Genomic DNA, 18439 nt, shown 5'->3' with positions numbered 1-18439 from the left:
CCAATACCCGTTACATTCAGTGAAAGTGCACAGATTAAAAAGGGTGTAACGACAGAGAAAGCGGACTGATAAGTGAAATAAAAACGTTGAATCTTGATATAACAGAGTGGAGGAACACAGGGTGTAAAAGAAAAGTAAAACAGAATTGCGTGAATCAAAACACAGTCAAAACGGACGCAACCCATCGTTGCCCGGTTCAGCGGCGGCAGACGGGCTTAGCGTTGTAGCTCCAGAGTTGTGGTGATGCTGCCACGCCGTGGCCGACGCCGGGAAGTACACCCAGATTGCCCGCAGCCGCTAGAGCAGTGGTTCTCAACCTTTTTGGGGTCCTGGACCCCCTGCGTATTTTTGATCTACCCTGAGGACCCCTCCACCTGATCTTGGGGGAGGGGGGTTGCAATTTGATAGAAACAGTAGAAAATGCATTTTAAATTGCATTATAGCATTTATTCACTCTTTGGGGCAAAAATAAGAGCTTTCAGTTGCAACTTAGATATAGTTAACAAAACAGAATTCTTATGCAGTAACTTTCAGATATATGTAACAACACAGAATATGTATTCAGTAACTTTCAGATATATGTAACAAAACAGAATATGTATTCAGTAACTTTCAGATATATGGAACAAAACAGAATATGTATTCAGTAACTTTCAGATATATGGAACAAAACAGAATATGTATTCAGTAACTTTCAGATATATGGAACAAAACAGAATATGTATTCAGTAACTTTCAGATATATGTAACAAAACAGAATATGTATTCAGTATCTTTCAGATATATGTAACAAAACAGAATATGTATTCAGTAACTTTCAGATATATGTAACAAAACAGAATATGTATTCAGTAACTTTCAGATATATGTAACAACAGAATTTTTATGCAGTAACTTTTAACAATGCAAACGGGAGCGAGATCTCTTATTAAAATACAATAAATTACACTTGTGAAACAGATGTAATTAGAGAAAAAAGTCCTGTCACCCTTTATAGTTTAGGTGGATAAAGGTCTCAGTCACCTGAGTAAAACAATCCTATTTCTATAAATGTCATAGGATCTTTTTTTTTAAAGATATTTTATTTTCACGGACCCCTTGCAATTACACCACGGACCGCTAGGAGTCCGCGGACCCCCGGTTGAGAAACACTGCGCTAGAGGGAGGCGCGAGACTTGGGAGCTTCCTGGACGCCTCTTCTTCGTCGTTTGTTTACAAGTCTTCGACTTCCGGCTTGCGTGTGGCGCTTGCTAGTTGGCGTTGTTTACCGTGTGTCCTCGCACGTTTTAGCCCGACCGCCGGTTCTCTTTCGCCATGGGGTGCGACGGTGGCACCATTCCCAAAAGGCACGAGTTGGTGAAAGGCCCCAAAAAAGTCGAAAAGGTGCAGATAAATGGCGGCGCCGTTACCGTCCGCGGCTATCAGTAGCTAGGCTAACTGCCTAGCTAATAGCATAGCCGACTGCTTTGTTGTCGAAAGAGCGCAGGGTTAACCAGTGGGTTGAGATGTCGTTAGTTGAAAAATAAACCAAGTTCGTGTCATCGGTTGCCTATAAGTGGTGGTGATTTCCTGAATGGTGTGTGTTTCTGTGTCGGGTACGAGCTTTGTTAGCCACGTTAGCTGCTGTGGAGCGACAATAGCCTTATTGTGCTACATGAGCTGTCATGTGTCGTTTTGAGAATATGTTATTTCCTGGCTAGTTATATATTGCAGTGTATCTATTAATTATTCGTTTCCTGTTGGTCAGTCATCAACAAAGTTGCCATTTGTCACCACGAATCGGTGTAAACCCAACTTCAGCTTTTTAAAGCTCCAAACATGAGGATCTCTTGTGTGTTTGCAGGTTGATAAAAATGCACAGTTGGCTGCTAAATGGAAGTACTGTGCTTTGAGCCAGGAGAAACTCCGACGCCCCATCGTCTCCTGTGAACTGGGGAGGTAAGAGTTCCTATTCTGTCGCCACACCAGGTCAGCTTGATTGCTGTTTTGTTTTTTTGGAAACCGTCTTCCGACGATCAGTAAACAGGGAAGGAAAACTTCTCAGTGTCAGTGACGATGACAAGCACATTATCACCGGAGTACACTGAGTTTGTAACACGTGTTACCTAATCTTTACGTCTAGGATTTATAACAAAGCTGCAGTCATTGAGTATCTCCTGGATAAGACTGCTGAAAGACCCAACACCGAGGTGGCATCACACATCAGGGGGATGAAGGTATGCTAAATATTGTCATTATGCATGCTCAATAATCCAGGTAAGGAAATCACAGAAAGTTTAATCAGTTTACGTGGAAACAACGTTTATTGAGAGAGAAACATTTCATCACTCTAAGTGACCTCTTCAGTCTCAACTGACTGCAGGTATCCCCACCCTTATAAACAATACAGTGGCATAACGACCGAAAATGATCGGTTTCGTATGCAAATTACCATGAGCTTTAACTAGAGTTTCAGTGGCGCTGTATACCATTAACAGAGGATTTGGGAAAGGTTGCAATCACAGCATTGTAAGATGGCGACAGATGTACTCTTAGGCACCCCCCTCAGTTCAGGGATGGTCATTTCCTCTTCACATAGATGGCCTCTTTGATTCCCCGTTCAAACCAGCGTTCCTCCCTATCAAAGATATGCACATTGTGTTCGAAATTTGCTTTCAAACCCCAAAACATGCTGCACCGAAATTGGTCCACCCAAGGTGTCTGTGAATGTTCTCATTCATCCAGGTCATGGTTATCCAAAGGAGTTGAATCAAGTGCAACTGGACTTGGTATATATATCCGTGGAGACGTTTCGCCTCTCATCCAAGAGGCTTCCTCAGTTCGTGCCTTTCTGACTAGACCAAGCTAGTCTGATCCTTGGGTGGTCCACCCAAGGATCGGGTCCTCTGGCACAAACAGAGCAATATAGTATATGCTGTTAAGTGCCAGCAGGATTGCTGTGACTTGTACATCAGGTAAACCAAACAGACGCTGACCAAGAGGATGACACAACACAGAGGAGCTAACACGTCAGGCCAGGATGCCGCGGTCTACACCCAGTGGCCATTCTTAGTGGCCACTCTTTCAAGATTGAGGATGTGCACAGCCTTGATAGGGAGGGACGCTGGTTTGAACAGGGAGTCAAAGAGGCCATCTCTGGGGGGGGGGGCTAAGAGTACATCTGTCACCATCTTACAACACTGTGATTGCAAACATTCCCCAATCCTCTGTGAATAGCACACATTGCCATTGAAACTAGTAAATGCTCACCACAATTTGCATATGAAACTGGTCGTTTTTGGTCGTTATGCCACTGTATTGTTTAGAAGGTTGGGGATACCTGCAGTCAGTTGAGATTGAAGAAACTTAAATGAGTGATGAAAAGTTTCTCTCTCAGTACATGTTGTGTCCAGATGAACTGATTCAACTTTCTGTGATATGCTAACTTCTGAAAAGAGAGACAAACCATAGTGATTGCTTTAGTTCTCTTTTGAAAAATCTTTCCCACTGAATCAGCTGTGTGCACATGCTTATAAACTTGAGTATGTGTATGTTGAAGATTGTCATGCACATGCAAATCTGACTTTTTTTTAAAAACAAAAACTTGTGTGTTTGATCTTACATGTATGTGCTTGTTTGCGTCTTTGAATCATCCCTACACTTTTCTCAGGATATGAAGGAGCTGAACCTGACGGATAATCCGGAGTGGGAGGGAGAAAGGCGGAATGCCAAGGGAGACCGCTACGAGGACATGCACTGTGCCATGTTTATCTGCCCTGTGGTGGGCCTGGAGATGAATGGTAAACATAGGTAAGTACAATTGAAAGGATATCCTTGACTTCATTGTATTCCAGAAGCTGTTGCTGAACAGTGCCTTGGGTCCAAGCTCTCCAAACTGCATGCTGGGTAAATAACCATACACACAATGTTCAAGGGCAGGTTTCTTGTCAAGTAAGGGTTAGTTCAAGGCTTTGTCCAGTTCATACGCTACCGCCTGTGTGGCTCTTGACTACTCACATTAGTTTCAATGCCAAGTGTGGATGATAAATTAAACAACAGGCGGCTTTGAACTGAAGAAATCATTCCAAAACCAGAAATTATTCTTCCTGGAAAAAATGCGTGTGCCAGCTAAAAGTGCTGGCCAGCACTTTGGTGCTGGATCAGTGGGCTGAATGGAAATGGTGTACAGGTGGTGGTGGCAGACTGCCAGTTGAATAAAATTATTTGGCTAATAAACTGCTTTTGTCGTTGGAAGAAATCCTCTCAAGATAAAATTACATATGGCAATATTTTCATGATTCCATAACTAGTCAGTGCAGTTATCCAAAGGTATTGAATCAAGTGCAACTGGACTTGATATACAGTGCTGCTTGAAAGTATGTGAACCCCTTGAGCAGTTTAGATGTTTCTGTTGTTTTACCATGATTTTCTTATTTTATCATCACCAGTTTTTATGTATGAAATGTCAGATATATGTTTATCAATCGCATGTACTTGTTTAGTGGGACTTGTTTAAGTAGCCCAAAAACTACATGAAACATGGAATTAGTGTATGTGCAAAAGTAAGTGAACCCCCAGCTGCATTGGTTAAGTCAAGCGGGTAACAGACTGAGGTGAAACACATTTGGGTGCTTAATTAATCATTTAAGCAGACCAATGAAATGAAACATCCTTGGGAAAGGGTTTGGCCTGCACTAATTAAAAGACAGAGGAAACCAACCAAACCACTGTGGTCCCATACAAATCAACAATGCTGAGAGCAAAGGAGATATCCGAGGACATGAAGAAGGTAGTGACAGCCCATCAGTCTGGGGAGGGATATAAGACCATCTCCAAAAGATTCCAGCTCCATCCATCCACTGTAAGACAAATAATGTACAAATGGAGGGCCTTCAACATGACAGCAACTCTGCCTAGAAGTGGACGCCCATCAAAAATATCACCCAGAAGCACCAGAAAAATAATAAATCAGGTAAAGGCCAACCCACACATCACCTCTAGAGCGTTGCAGACCTCTCTGGTAGCATCTGGGACAAATGTGCATGCGTCTACAATCGGACGGAAATTGAATAGCCATGACATTCATGGGAGGGTTGCTAGAAGGAAGCCTCTGCTCTCAAAAAAGTACAAAGCTGCCCGTTTCAACTTTGCCAGAGAGCACTTGGACAAACCAGAGGCCTTCTGGAAGTCCATTCTCTGGACAGACGAGTCCAATATAGAATTATTTGGTCACAATCAAAACCAACATGTTTGGAGAAAAGCCAACACTGCATATGAAGAAAAGAACCTCCTCCCAACAGTGAAGCATGGTGGTGGAAATGTGAAGGTCTAGGGCTGCTTTTCTGCTTCTGGACCTGGACGACTCCATATTATCCAAGGAACCATGAATTCTCCGGCATATCAACAAATTCCTGACCAGAATCTCCTGCCATCAGTCAGGGAGTTGAAGCTGGGACGAAAATGGATTATGCAACAAGACAATGACCCAAAGCATTCCAGCAAAAATACAAAGGAATGGCTTCAGAGAAAGAGGATTCGTACTCTGGATTGGCCCAGTCAAAGTCCAGATCTTAATCCAATTGAAATATTGTGGTGAGACCTGAAGAAGTTGGTACATACCAGATGTCCCTCCAACCTCTCTCAACTGGCTGAGTTCTGCAAGGAGGATTAGGCAAAAATCCCCATAAGCAGATGCGAGAGACTGGTTAGTGGTTACAGAAGACGTTTGGTTGAAGTAATGGCTGCAAAAGGAGGAGCCACAAGCTACTAATACAAGGGTTCACATACTTTTGCACATGTTAAATTTTCAGTTTTTGTGAAATAAACCACCTTTGTTGAATTAAATAATGAAAATATATCTCTTTTTGTGTGTGTGTCCATTATTTGGAAGGTGTGCTTTACAAATTGGGATTTGGATGTATGTGTAATAAGCTTATTTTAATGTTTTTTACAAAAACAGTGACCATGTCTGGAGGGTTCACAAACTTTCAAGCAGCACTGTATATCCGTGAAGCGTTTTGCCTCTCATCCAAGAGGCTTCATCAGTTCGTGCCTTTCTGACTAGACCAAACTAGTCTGACTGGCTGGTGATGAAACTCAGATATTTAGCCTCTTTGGAGTCGTTATCAGAGCTATTGATGTCCATGGCTCTTTGTGTTCCGATGTTTAGCAACGCCCGTCGTTATCAGAGCTATTTATGTGCGTGGCTCTTTTGTGTTCCAATGTTAAGCCACGCCCGTCGTTATCAGAGCTATTGATGTGCATGCCATTGCTCTTTGTGATCCGATGTTAAGCAGCGACAGTCGTTGGGGGTGTTAGTTTCGACTTCATTAGTGCTCCATTCAGTGGTCATGAGTCTTTGGAGCCGTTAGTGACCGACTGTTGTTCTTGGAGGCTGGGCTTCTTGAGTCTTCTGGGTAGAGATGAAAGGATGGCATTGTAAGTGGGAGATAGGTGGTGTCGCAGACCTCCTCCTCTGTTGAGGGATGGTTTTTCCAGTTTCGCATATATGGCTTCCTTCACCCCTCTTTCAAACCATCTATCTTCTCTGTCCAAAATGTGTACGTTGCTGTCCTCGAAGGAGTGTGTCTTCTCCTTTAGGTGTAGATAGACTGCTGAGTCTTGTCCTGAGGAGTTTGGCCTTCTGTGTTGGGCCATCCGTTTGTGTAGTGGTTGTTTGGCTTCTCCTATGTATAGGTCAGTGCAATCCTCATTGCATTGTACAGCATACACCAGATTGCTTTTCCGCGTGTGTAGTACCCGGTCTTTGGGATGAACCAGTCTTTGTCGGAGTGCGTTGCTGGGTTTGAAGTATACCGGGATGCGGTGTTTGTTAAAAATTCTGCTGAGTTTCTCGGAAACCCCAGAAACATACGGGATGACTGCTATTCCTTCTGTTCCTTTTCTCCTCATCGCTCACCTGGTTGGTCTTTTTGGAACATGTTGCAGTTTTCACAAAGGTCCAGCTGGAGTAGCCGCAGGTTTTTAAAGCTTCCCTCAGGTGTTTGTGTTCTTCCTGTTGGGCCTGAGTGCTGCTGGGCACATTGTCAGCTCAGTGTTGCAAAGTTCTGATGACGCTCAGTTTGTGTTCCAGCGGGTGGTGTGAGTCGAAAAGTAGATATTGGTCTGTGTGTGTAGGTTTCCTGTAAACCCCAATGTGGAGGCTCCTGTCTTCCCCCAATGTGGACGTCACAGTCCAAGAAGGGCAAACTGTTGTGCTTTACGTCTTCCCTTGTGAACTTAATGTTCTTGTCCACTGAGTTGATGTGTTTGGTAAACGCTTGCACCTCTTGTGTTTGGATTTTGACCCATGTGTCGTCCACATATCTGATCCAGTGGCTCGGAGGTGTTCCTCTGAAGGAGGTCAGGGCCCTGTGTTCTACCTCTTCCATATATAAGTTAGCCACAATGGGCGATACTGGTGAGCCCATTGCACAGCCGTGTCTCTGTCTGTAAAACTGGCCCCTTAATTGGAAATATGTAGTGTTCAGGCAAAGGTCCAGTAGTTGGCAAACCTGGTCTGGGCTGAGGTTGGTCCTATCGTGGAGGGTGTTGTCCCATAGCAAACGCTGCCTCACAGTTTCCAAAGCCTCCCATGTTTGGGATGCAGGTGAATAACGAGGTCACGTCGTAGGATGCCATGGTTTCATTCGGTTCCAGTTTTACGCCTTGGACCTTGTTCACAAAGTCAATAGAGTTTTGGATATGGTGAGGTGTTTCGCCCACTAAAAGGGTCAAGATGTTTGTTGGCTATATGTTTGGAAATGTTGCACGTGACCGAGTTTATGCTGCTGACGATGGGCCTGAGGGGGTTTCCATCTTTATGGATCTTAGGGAGTCCATATATGCATGGAATGTTATCTTGTGGATAGAGACGGTGGTATTGTATCCGATCAATGGTTCCTTCTTTCTGTAGTTTCTGTAGGTCAGACTAGCTTGGTCTAGTCAGAAAGGCACGAACTGATGAAGCCTCTTGGATGAGAGGCGAAACGTCTTCCCAGATATATACCAAGTCCAGTTGCACTCGATTCAATACCTTTGGATAACCATGACCTGGATGAATGAGAACATTCACAGACATAGTCAGTGCAGTGGTTAGCGCGGCTGCTTCACAGCAAGAAGGTTCTGGGTTCGAGCCCCGGGATAGTCCAACCTTGGGGGTCATCCCGGGTCGTCCTCTGTGTGACGTTTTTATGTTCTCCCCGTGTCTGCATGGGTTTCCTCCGGATGCTCCGGTTTCCTTCCACAGTCCAAAGACATGTAGATCAGGTGAATCGGCCGTACTACATTGTCCCTAGGTGTGAATGTGTCGGCCGTGTGATGGTCTGGCAGCCTGTGCAGGGTGTCCCCCTCGCCTGCCGCCCAATGACTGCTGGGATAGGCTCCAGCATCCCCGCAACCCTACGTAGGATAAGCACTTTGGATAATTGGAATAGAATGGAACATATCTAGTCATATTTAATTGATTAACTAGGATACCTATAGAGCAGAAATGACCAGCCAAATATCACCAAATAATTCTTCTGTTGGCTTTCTCTGTGTTGGCTGGCTCACCTTTATCATCAGAACTAAACTCAAAATACCCCCAAACAGGAGCAGACACATTTTTCTTTTTTACTAGTCCTATAATGTTATCCTCACCACTTGCAGTCTCTATCTTTCTCTGGTCACCTGCCTGTTCCACCAGTAGAGACTGACCTCTGGTGGCATTGGCTGTGCACTACAATACATCGCCTCAATACAGCGTCTCCATGTCAGTTTAGTAGAAAGAGGAGCGACTGTATTTTTGACGTTATTGAAAATCCTACCTTCAGAATTTTTAAATACCTCGGTATATTGTAATATCTTGATACTGCCCAAGCCTAAACTAAAATTTAGATATTTTGAATTGTAAATAAAATTTCCAAAAGTTAAATACACCTGCACATTTCCTAAAGTAGCCGAGATACTTAAAGTCTAAAGAGCTGCAACCTTAAATTACATGCAACCAGTTCGCGTTCAAAGACTTGAAATGGGTGGTAACAGAGAAAAATAACGGCAACAACAGGAGTGTTAGCTTTCAGCTAGCCCGCTAATGAACAAGGCCGATAACCTTGCAAGTTAGGCCAGTCTCATGAGGTCATCACTCTGAGCTTCCATGAAGTGGGTATGGCCTCACGTGGGCCCGATCTAAAAGTGGCTGGTCCAGTCCCAACGTTGGAGACTGATCCAAGTTTGATGTCCCCATAATTGAATTATACAAAAAATAATTGCTAACAATTGGGGATGGTAATGCTAGTTGAGTTGAGGGGGCCATGTGTAGTCATGGCCATATTGTGTGGCCATATAGGTCACACAACACAGACACAGTGGGCGCGATGTGTGCAAGCTTGTGTTGGCCGTTATTGTAGAAATCCCTCTAGTGTTTTAAAAATATGCTTACAGTACCATGAAAAAGTATTTGTCCCTTTCCTGGTTTCCTCTATTTTTGCATATTTGTCACACTGCATGGTTTTAAATCTTCATATAAAATGTAATATAAGACAAAGAGAACCTTAGTAAACACAAAGTTTTTAAATTGCCATTTCATTTATTGAAGGAAAAACATTATGAAACATCCATATCAGCCATTTGAAAAAGTAATTGCCCCCTGAGCTTTATAACTGGTTGCGCCACCTTTACTAGCAACAACTGCAACCAAACACTTCCTATAATTTGAGATCAGTCCTCTTTGCAGAATTGCTGTAATTCAAAAGAAATTACGCAAGAGATGAGAAAAGAAGTTGCTGAGGTATATCTGCCTGGAAAGGGTTGCAAAACCATTTCCAAGGCTCGGGGACTTGCTACACAAACCACAGTGACAGCGATTGTCTCCAAATGGAGAAAACTTGGAACAGCGGTGAATCTTCCCCAGGAGTGACGGTTGACCAAAATTCTTCCAAGGCTGCAGTGGACGTCAGGAAGTAAAAAAAAAACAAAAAAAACAACAACAACAAAAACAGAACAACATCTAAAGAACTGCTGATATATTGCTACAGCTTTTTTTTTCATCTCATCTGGAATTTCTTTTGCTGTGTCATGGTGTGCTGCTTGTTGGGACCTTGTAGCCTACTTCACGTCAGTGGTAAGGTTTTATGTAAGTCATGTTTAGATTCAACAGGGCTGGAAGTGGTCAAGCCTAGGTGTGCCTGCTCTGATTGAATCCAATTATCAATTAAATTGGTTAATTGGATGACTGAGTTACTAAGGGGGCAATTACTTTTTCACACAGGGTCAGTTGGTGTTCGATAACTCTTTTCCTTAAATGAAATTACAATTTAAAAAACGGAATTTTGCGTTTACTCAGGTTGTCTTCTTATTTTTTGTATGAAGATCTGAAACAGTTAAGTGTGACAAATGTGTAAAAATAGGGGAAATCAGGGAGGGGGCAAATACTTTTTCACCAAAATTCTTCCAAGGGCGCAGCGACAACTCCTCCAGGAATTCACAAAACCAGGCAAACGTCTAAAGAACTGCTGTCTTCCCTTGCCTCAGCTAAGGTCATCGTTCATGATTCAACAATAAGAAAGAGACTGGGGAAAAAAAGGAATTCATGCAAGTGTTGGAAGGCATAAAGCACTGCTATGTAAGAGAAACGTTAGTGCTCATCTCACACTTGCAAAGAATGACAATGACCTGAAGCCTTTTCTGTGGACAGACGAGTCCAACGTGGAACCTTTTGGAAGACACGGGTCCCGTTATGTCCGGTGTAAAGGGAACACAGCATTTCACAATAAGAACATCATAGCAAGTCAAACATGGTGGAGGTAGTGTGACGGCGTGGGGATGCTTTGCTGCCTCAGGACCCGGAGGACTCGCCATCATTGAAGAAACCATGAATTCTCTTCACTACCAGAAAATTCTGAAGGAGAATGTCCGGTCATCAGTCTGTGATATGAAGCCGAAGCGTACTTGGGTTATGAAGCAGGACAGTGATCCAAAACACAGGAGTAAGTTCACCTTAGAATGGCTCAAAAGAAACAAAATGAAGGCGCTAGAGTGGCCCAGTCAAAGTCCTGACTTGAACCCCGTCGAGATGCTGTGGCAGGACCTACAACTAGTAGTTCATGCTCGAAAACCCTCCCAACGTCGCTGAATTACAGCAATTCTGCAAAGAAGAGTGGACTGAAATCCCCCCCCCCCCCCACAGTGATGTGAAAGAATGATCTCCAATTATAGGAAGCGTTTGGCACAACTGGTCTTTAAGTTCAGGGAGGCAATTACTTTTTCACACAGGTGTTGGATGACCTTCTTTCAATAAATGAAATTATCATTTATAAACTGTATTTCGTGTTTACTCAGGTTCTGCTTGTCTATTATATCCCCCCCCCCCCCCGTTTTCTCCCCAATTGTACCCGGCCAATTACCCCACTCTTCTGAGCCGTCCTGGTCGCTGCTCCACCCCCTCTGCCAATCCGGGGAGGGCTGCGGACTACCACATGCCTCCTCCGATACATGTGGAGTCGCCAGCCGCTTCTTTCACCTGACAGTGAGGAGTTTCGCCAGGGGGACGTAGCGCGTGGGAGGATCACACTGCCCCCCCCCCCCAACCCCGACCGACCAGAGGAGGCGCTAGTGCAGCGACCAGGACACATACCCACATCCGGCTTCCCACCCGTAGACACGGCCAGTTGTGTCTGTAGGGACGCCCGACCAAGCCGGAGGTAACACGGGGATTTGAACCAGGGATCCCCGTGTTGGTAGGCAACGGAATAGACTGCTACACTACCCGGATGCCCGTCTATTACATTTTTTATAAAAATCTTAAACCATTCAGTGTGACAAATATGGGGGGGAAAATAGAGGAAATCAGGAAGTGGGCAAATAATTTTCATTGCGCTGTATGTCTGTCTGTGTGTGTGTGTGTGTGTGTCTGTGTGTGTGTGTGTTATAATTTTTTAATGTGCCTTTTTCCTTTTTTTCTTCTGGTTCACTTCAGGTTCTGCTACCTGCAGACTTGTGGATGTGTCTTCTCTGACCGAGCTCTGAAGGAGGTGAAGACAGAGATCTGCCACAAGGTGAGCAATACAACATTATGAACTGCCTGGTCTCTCCAGTGGCCCCACATCCAGATCACTTCGTATCTGTCTGATTTTCTGTCCAAACTTTGTTTCTTAGACCTTATTACCCCTGACTTGCAAGATAACTTGTAAAATTTCAAAACAGTAAAGGTAAATTAACATGATAATACATTTTTTATTGGCACTTTTTTCTCTTTTATTTCATAGAAAAAAAATCAAAACACAACGTATTTTAAACCGATAGGGAAATAAAATGTTTCACAAACCCACCGAACTCTACAAAATCAAAAGACGATAAGACTTAAAAATTAAACACAGGTAGACAAGACAGAACATAGTGAGGTAACCTGTAGGTTTTGGCATAGCTTCCAGCCTACAGACCCCCTACCAAATCAGTCAAACAAAAAAATACACAAATACCGTACACACTACACTATTTAACCAAAACCCAACATCACCCTCCCTCCTTCCCCAATCATCATAAAAGTGCTCCCCTCCACAAATCCACTGATAAACTCTTCATCACTAACACAGCTATACAACATATTACGACCTCTTTCCATTATACTTTTAAAAATATTCCACACCTCAGCTTTCCTCTTTTGAAAATGGGCTATATTCCTCCTTAACTTGACAGCAAACCTTGCATGGCTTAAAACATAATTTAATAGATTAACATTACATCCCTTCAATTTGCCATTCACCCCAAACAGCCACAATTCTCTCCATTCCATTCTCTCAAGAAACCCACCTCTCCAACATCTACTTGTTAATTCCTTCATTTTCAACATGTATCCCTCCAGCTCACAACATTCAACAAACTCATGCATAAATGCCCCTATTGTGCCTTGATAAGAAGTCAAAATTCTCACATTCAACATTGTTCCACTTCACTTTAAGATTCCTCCACATCCTCCCTACACCCATCTCATTGATAATCCTCCCCCACACTTTCTCCACAGCTGGTCTTCTCACTTCATCCCCTCTTAAACATCTATATACGTCACTCTCGTTTTCACACTCATCAGACTCGCTCTCCTCTCTCCTTCCCCCACATACATTTCTATCTCTCCTTCCTCGTCCAACACAGCCTCTCTCGCTATCATACTGACCCATTTTGTCGGCATCCCCCCCCCTTGATCTTTCCCATCATCCTCTGCGCTGTTCCCAACCTCATTTCATCACCCCTTCCCCTCACTTCATCTACCACTATCTCTGCCCTCATAAACCCTGGAACATACTCGTATACTAGACCCCTTATCTTTCTAAACCCCACTCTCCAAGTCACCCTGTTGTAGATTGTGTTCCCCTCAACTGTATTTTTTGGATTTAGAAATAACGGTTGTTCCCACACCTGGTTCACATTCTTATGTACATACTGCACCTCCTTGTAAAACTGAGGCACTCCACTCAACATACCTTTCTTCAACTGCATATACACTCCACTCTCTCCACACCCTCCACATTTATCAATTGCCTCCCTTAGAAGTATCTTCCATATATGATCCCTCTCGTTTCTTAAATATCCTACCGTCATTGTCACCCTAAGTGCTTTTTTTTTCCACCCCTAAATTGATTAAATTCAACCCACCATCTTCATACTCGTTTTCCATCACCTCCCTTGCTATCCTGACTCCCTTCCCATCCCACAGAAACTCCCTCACCATTCTTTCCACCTCCTTCAACACTGTCGGGCACATCCAACACATTGATTACATACACAGGCGTACTCTTAACTAATCCATTCACAACCACCACCTTCCCTTTCAGCTTCAACCCTGGCTTCCTAATCTTATTCATTGTAATGTCATTCATTCATTTTATTTATTGGCACCTGGCCTTCCGGATTCCCATTTTACAGCACAAATACAGTTTGTAGGTTAATTCTTTGTCACATAGAATGTAGCTATATACTTTTCCCATTTCATATTTAGAGCTGCACAGACAGTGACTATTCTCAGAACCGTTTTACAACCTAGCATGAACAATAGATAAAGCCATCTTTTAGTCTTAATGTCCTCGTCACCTGTTGTCCCTCAACGTTGGCAGAGAAGAGGGTTTACTTCTCAACATAATGCCTCACATCTGCTGCCCAGCCGTCACAGATGTTAGCTCCCAGTGGTGAATGATTCACACTAATGCAGTTTTATCGCCTTGACTCGTTTTGGTTGGTTCTTGTACATAGATCTATAATCTACTGTTAACACATTAGTAAATATGCTGCCTCGATATTAATTAACAGAAATGTATGGTCCGTAGGCGACACAGTTCAAAGCCTACAGTCTGTTTGCTGGACTTAATGATGCAAACTGCCATTTTGAGGACTCTAAATCAATTGGCAGTCTAGAAATTCTACTTTATTCTACCATTCGTATTATACATTTCAGTGGGGAAGGGCCACCGCTTGCTACTTTAAATGTAATGTGATATGTCTCTATCCATGGCTCCCCATGGTGTGTGGGGCCATATTACAAAGTACTGTTACTTCAAGACAGTATCCACCAGAAGGCTGGTCATGGCTCTCTGTTGTCAGTCTTTTAACGGCCGTCTTCCTTAGGAGTTTGTCCCTGTAGTGAAGACATAAGAGCTTCTATAAATATTCTCAGTTTTCCTCAAAGCGGCTTACGTCAACTGCCCGAGGACTCTTTTTGATCTCTTTAGGAGTCTATTTACAGACACGCCAGACAGCCGATTATATTTTGGGATCATTACTTGAATGATAAGGTTTTTGATAAGGTTGTCGGTTATGCTCTGTGACACTCAGCATTTAGGTTGGATGTGGTTACGTGTGTGTTTCTCTGAAACTTCACTTCCTGTTTACACCTTGTTAGAGGATACATGTGAAGACTAGCAGATCAGCACAGAATTTATATGGTATTTTAATGAGCACAATCGCAATGTCCACTCTCATAATCCACGATAGATAGATTGATAGATTGATTCTTATATTGTCCTGCATAAGGAAATTTGTTGCCACAGTCTGTACATTAAAACAAGTATACCTCCTTAAATGTATACATCCATACAATCCAGACGATGGTACCTAGGTACCACATACATACTACATTTTCCAGGCAAATGAACAAAAACATGGTGACCTTAGTTTTTGATGTTAACGTTGGTGTATTAGCTGTTGGTGTAATGGTCTTCATCGAGTTTAGTCTGTAATACCCACTTGTTAGTCGCAATAACTTTGCTTCCTCTTCAGACTCACTCAACTTTTTTCGTTTTCCGTTACTGGAAAGTACCGGCATTTTGGCAACTGTTACCTCTTTTCTGCTACCACCTGTGTCGAGGTTCCAAAAAAACTGGAGCGGGTACCAAAATCAACGCAGACCTCTGATTGGTCGGAGAAATGAGTCACTGTGTCATCAATGTGTGCATGGGGATATCACCCGGCGTTTTTAAATACCGAAGCAGTCAAAGCGGGGTTATCTTAAAAATACATTTTGAAATTGGAGGGGAAAAAAAAACGGGGAGCCGAAAATCCAGGGGGTACTGTTACGGTAATGGAAAACGACACGAAGCGAGTCGAGTTGAGTTGAGTTGAGCCGGTACCACGTAGTGGAAAAGGGGCATAAGACGCTAAATAAGTTCTTCCTGAATGATGAGGCGTACAGAAAGCGTGTGGTCGCTTTAGTTTCATTACACTACAGCTTGCTTCTGGAATGTAGCTAGGATTTCTTTTTTCTCTTAAGTGATAAGAGGCTCACATAGTTAACGTTTTTTTGGGTTTTTTTTTTCCAATTTGTCGTGATATTGTTGTAAATAGAACTGTATGTACTTGGGCGTCCGGGTAGTGTCTGTTCCATTGCCTACAAACATGGAGATCGCCGGTTTGAATTGTGGCGTTACCTCCGGCTTGGTCGGGCGTCCCCACAGACACAATTGGTCTTGTCTGCTGGTGGGAAGCTGGATGTGGGTATGTATCCTGGTTGATGCACTAGCGCCTCCTCTGGTTGGTCGGGGAGCCTGTTCGGAGAGGGGGAACGGGGGAATAGCGGGATCCTCCCACGCACTATGTCCCCCTGGCAAAACTCCTCACTGTCAGGTGAAATGTGGTGGCTGGTAACTCTACATTGGGGGAGGCATGTGGTAGTCTGCAGCCCTCCCCGGATCGGCAGAGGGGGGTGGAGCAGTGACCACGACAGCTCAAAAGAGTGGGGTAATTGGCCAGGTACAATTGGAGAAAAGAGGGCAAAAATCCCCCCCCCCAAAAAAAATGAATATATGCACTGAAAAGTTATATGGATAGTTGATTATTTGAAAGAGTAAAAACTAAGACAAGCTTTACAAAAAAATAAAGTATCAGTTTCATGGCATTGAAATGGCGTTGAAATTACAAAAAAGGAAACTGGCTTTAGAAAAGCTGTTCCAAAACATCTTCTTCCTTCATAACACAATAGCTCTACAGTATTTGAACTTGATGGCTGCATTAGAGAACAGCAGCAATGGTTATATGAGGAGTGGTGCTGAAATCTCACCATTTTACATAATTTTACATATTTGTTTGGCAGGCGTCAAGTAACGTAACATGTTTCACAAATTGCAGATGGGGAATATGACTTGGCTGCGGCTGGACAAAAAAATTCAGTCAAAAGGTTTTTGTTTTTGTTTTTTTAATCTGTAATCCCTGCACTCGGCTGCAAAATCTTATGGGCGTGTTTGCCCTGTAATATAAACCGAGCAATGTCTTTTGTGAATTAGACCTTGAAATGGGAGCTATGAGCGGCCGCAGTCCATTCTTTTTGAATTTGCCTGTCAATAGAGAGTGGGCCTAAGAAAAACGAGAGACATCCGCAGATAGAAACAGATGACAGAGGAGGGGGAGTTAACGGGTAATTAGAATAGGTATACCATCCATCCAGTATCCGAACCGCTTATCCTGCTCTCAGGGTGGCGGGGATGCTGGAGCCTATCCCAGCAGTCACTGGGCGGCAAGCGGGGACACACCCTGGACAGGCCGCCAGGCCATCACAGGGCCCATACATTCACACCTAGGGATAATTTAGTATGGCCGAGTCACCCGACCTACATGTCTGCGTGGGTTTCCTCCGGGTGCTGCAGTTTCCTCCCACAGGCCAAAGACATGTAGGTCAAATGTAGCTTAACCGTGTCGTGTAATACGCTACTTCAGCACACTTTTTCAACAGATATTACTTGGGACCACTACAGAAAATTGCAGGTGAACATTTAATATCCAGGAATTCACATTACAGACACTGCCACTGACTATCCCTGTAACAAACTGATATGGTCACTGTATTGAACAGTGACCATACATGGTCCAGCCGTATACTAGGTTTTGACCTAATCTTGTTTTCCATATAAGTTGTCCCTGACAGTAACCATCCATCTGTTATCCAAACCGCTTATCCTGACAGCAGGGTGGCGGGGACACTGGAGCCTATCCCAGCAGTCACTGGGCGGCAGGCGGGGAGACACCCCGGATAAGCCGCCAGGCAGAGGTGTAAAAACCAGGTCCAGAAAGTAAATGTCCAAACCGTGTATTTGCTCCAACCATCTTACTAAACCAGCTGATTTCATTAACTAGTTTTCCCTACCTAGTTGAGGAGTGGTGTTGACTAGAATCTGCTGGTGTAGTGAAGAGTAGAGCAAATACATGGTTTAGACCTTTACTTTCTGGACCTGGTTTTTACAACTCTGCCGCCAGGCCATCACAGGGCCCACACACACACACACACATTCGCACCTAGGGACAATTTAGTACAGCCGATTCACCTGACCTACGTGTCTTTGGACTGTGGGAGGAAACCGGAGCACCTGGAGGAAACCCAAGGACGACCCCCGAGGTTGGCCTACCCCGGGGCTCGAACCCAGAACCTCCTTGCTGTGAGGCAACCGTGTTAACTACTGCGCCACCGTGCTGCCCCCTGACAGTAACCATTAGGCTAAAATTAACAAGTACAAAAGGCGTTCGTGATTTGGGTAATTGTAGATTAGCTATTGTCCTAAATATGCCAGTGATATAAAGTAGCATGTAAATGTTCATGCTTGTAGTTTTAAGTCGTGTATCACTCATGCTGAACCTGTGTTATATGCTGCCTGTTTGATGAAAGCCCCAAATGAGACTAAGCCAGGATGGAATTTGTATAAAAACCAGTCAAAGGAATTGTGACTTGATTTCTTTCTGCCGGCCATTTGAACTGGGTCATGCTGGTACGTTCCCTTATTTCCCCCCCACCTGCTGCATGTGATACATAGCTTTTAAGTCTGCTGAAAAGAGTTCTAGAGCCGATTAATGCCACAACACAATTTTAAAGTCCTACACGTGGTATCTCTAAAATGGTTGGGTTTTTTTTATACTTAACATTTCTCATAACGCTGCCTCTCTGACTGTGGGAAAACTGTAGATGAAAAAGACTGCTTGATTCCTTTTTGGTTTGTGTTGCTCTAATAAA

General features: G+C 43.7%; 1 protein-coding gene across 1 annotated transcript in view; it reads left to right on the top strand.

Moving 5' to 3' along the window:
* Positions 1-1227: 1227 nt before the first annotated feature.
* Positions 1228-18439, top strand: part of rtf2 (replication termination factor 2) — a 43866-nt gene continuing 26654 nt past the window's right edge. Inside the window, exons 1-5 of the mRNA XM_056273672.1 lie at positions 1228-1383; positions 1844-1938; positions 2123-2216; positions 3650-3789; positions 11936-12014. Coding sequence (XP_056129647.1) covers positions 1315-1383; positions 1844-1938; positions 2123-2216; positions 3650-3789; positions 11936-12014 — 477 coding nt within the window. The 5' untranslated portion in view covers positions 1228-1314. The remainder of the gene's footprint in view (positions 1384-1843; positions 1939-2122; positions 2217-3649; positions 3790-11935; positions 12015-18439) is intronic.

This window comes from Lampris incognitus, chromosome 2 (assembly GCF_029633865.1).
Source record: "Lampris incognitus isolate fLamInc1 chromosome 2, fLamInc1.hap2, whole genome shotgun sequence".
Taxonomy (NCBI): domain Eukaryota; kingdom Metazoa; phylum Chordata; class Actinopteri; order Lampriformes; family Lampridae; genus Lampris; species Lampris incognitus.
The sequence above is the reverse complement of the archived record's forward strand: the minus strand, read 5'-3'. Positions and strand labels throughout refer to the sequence as shown.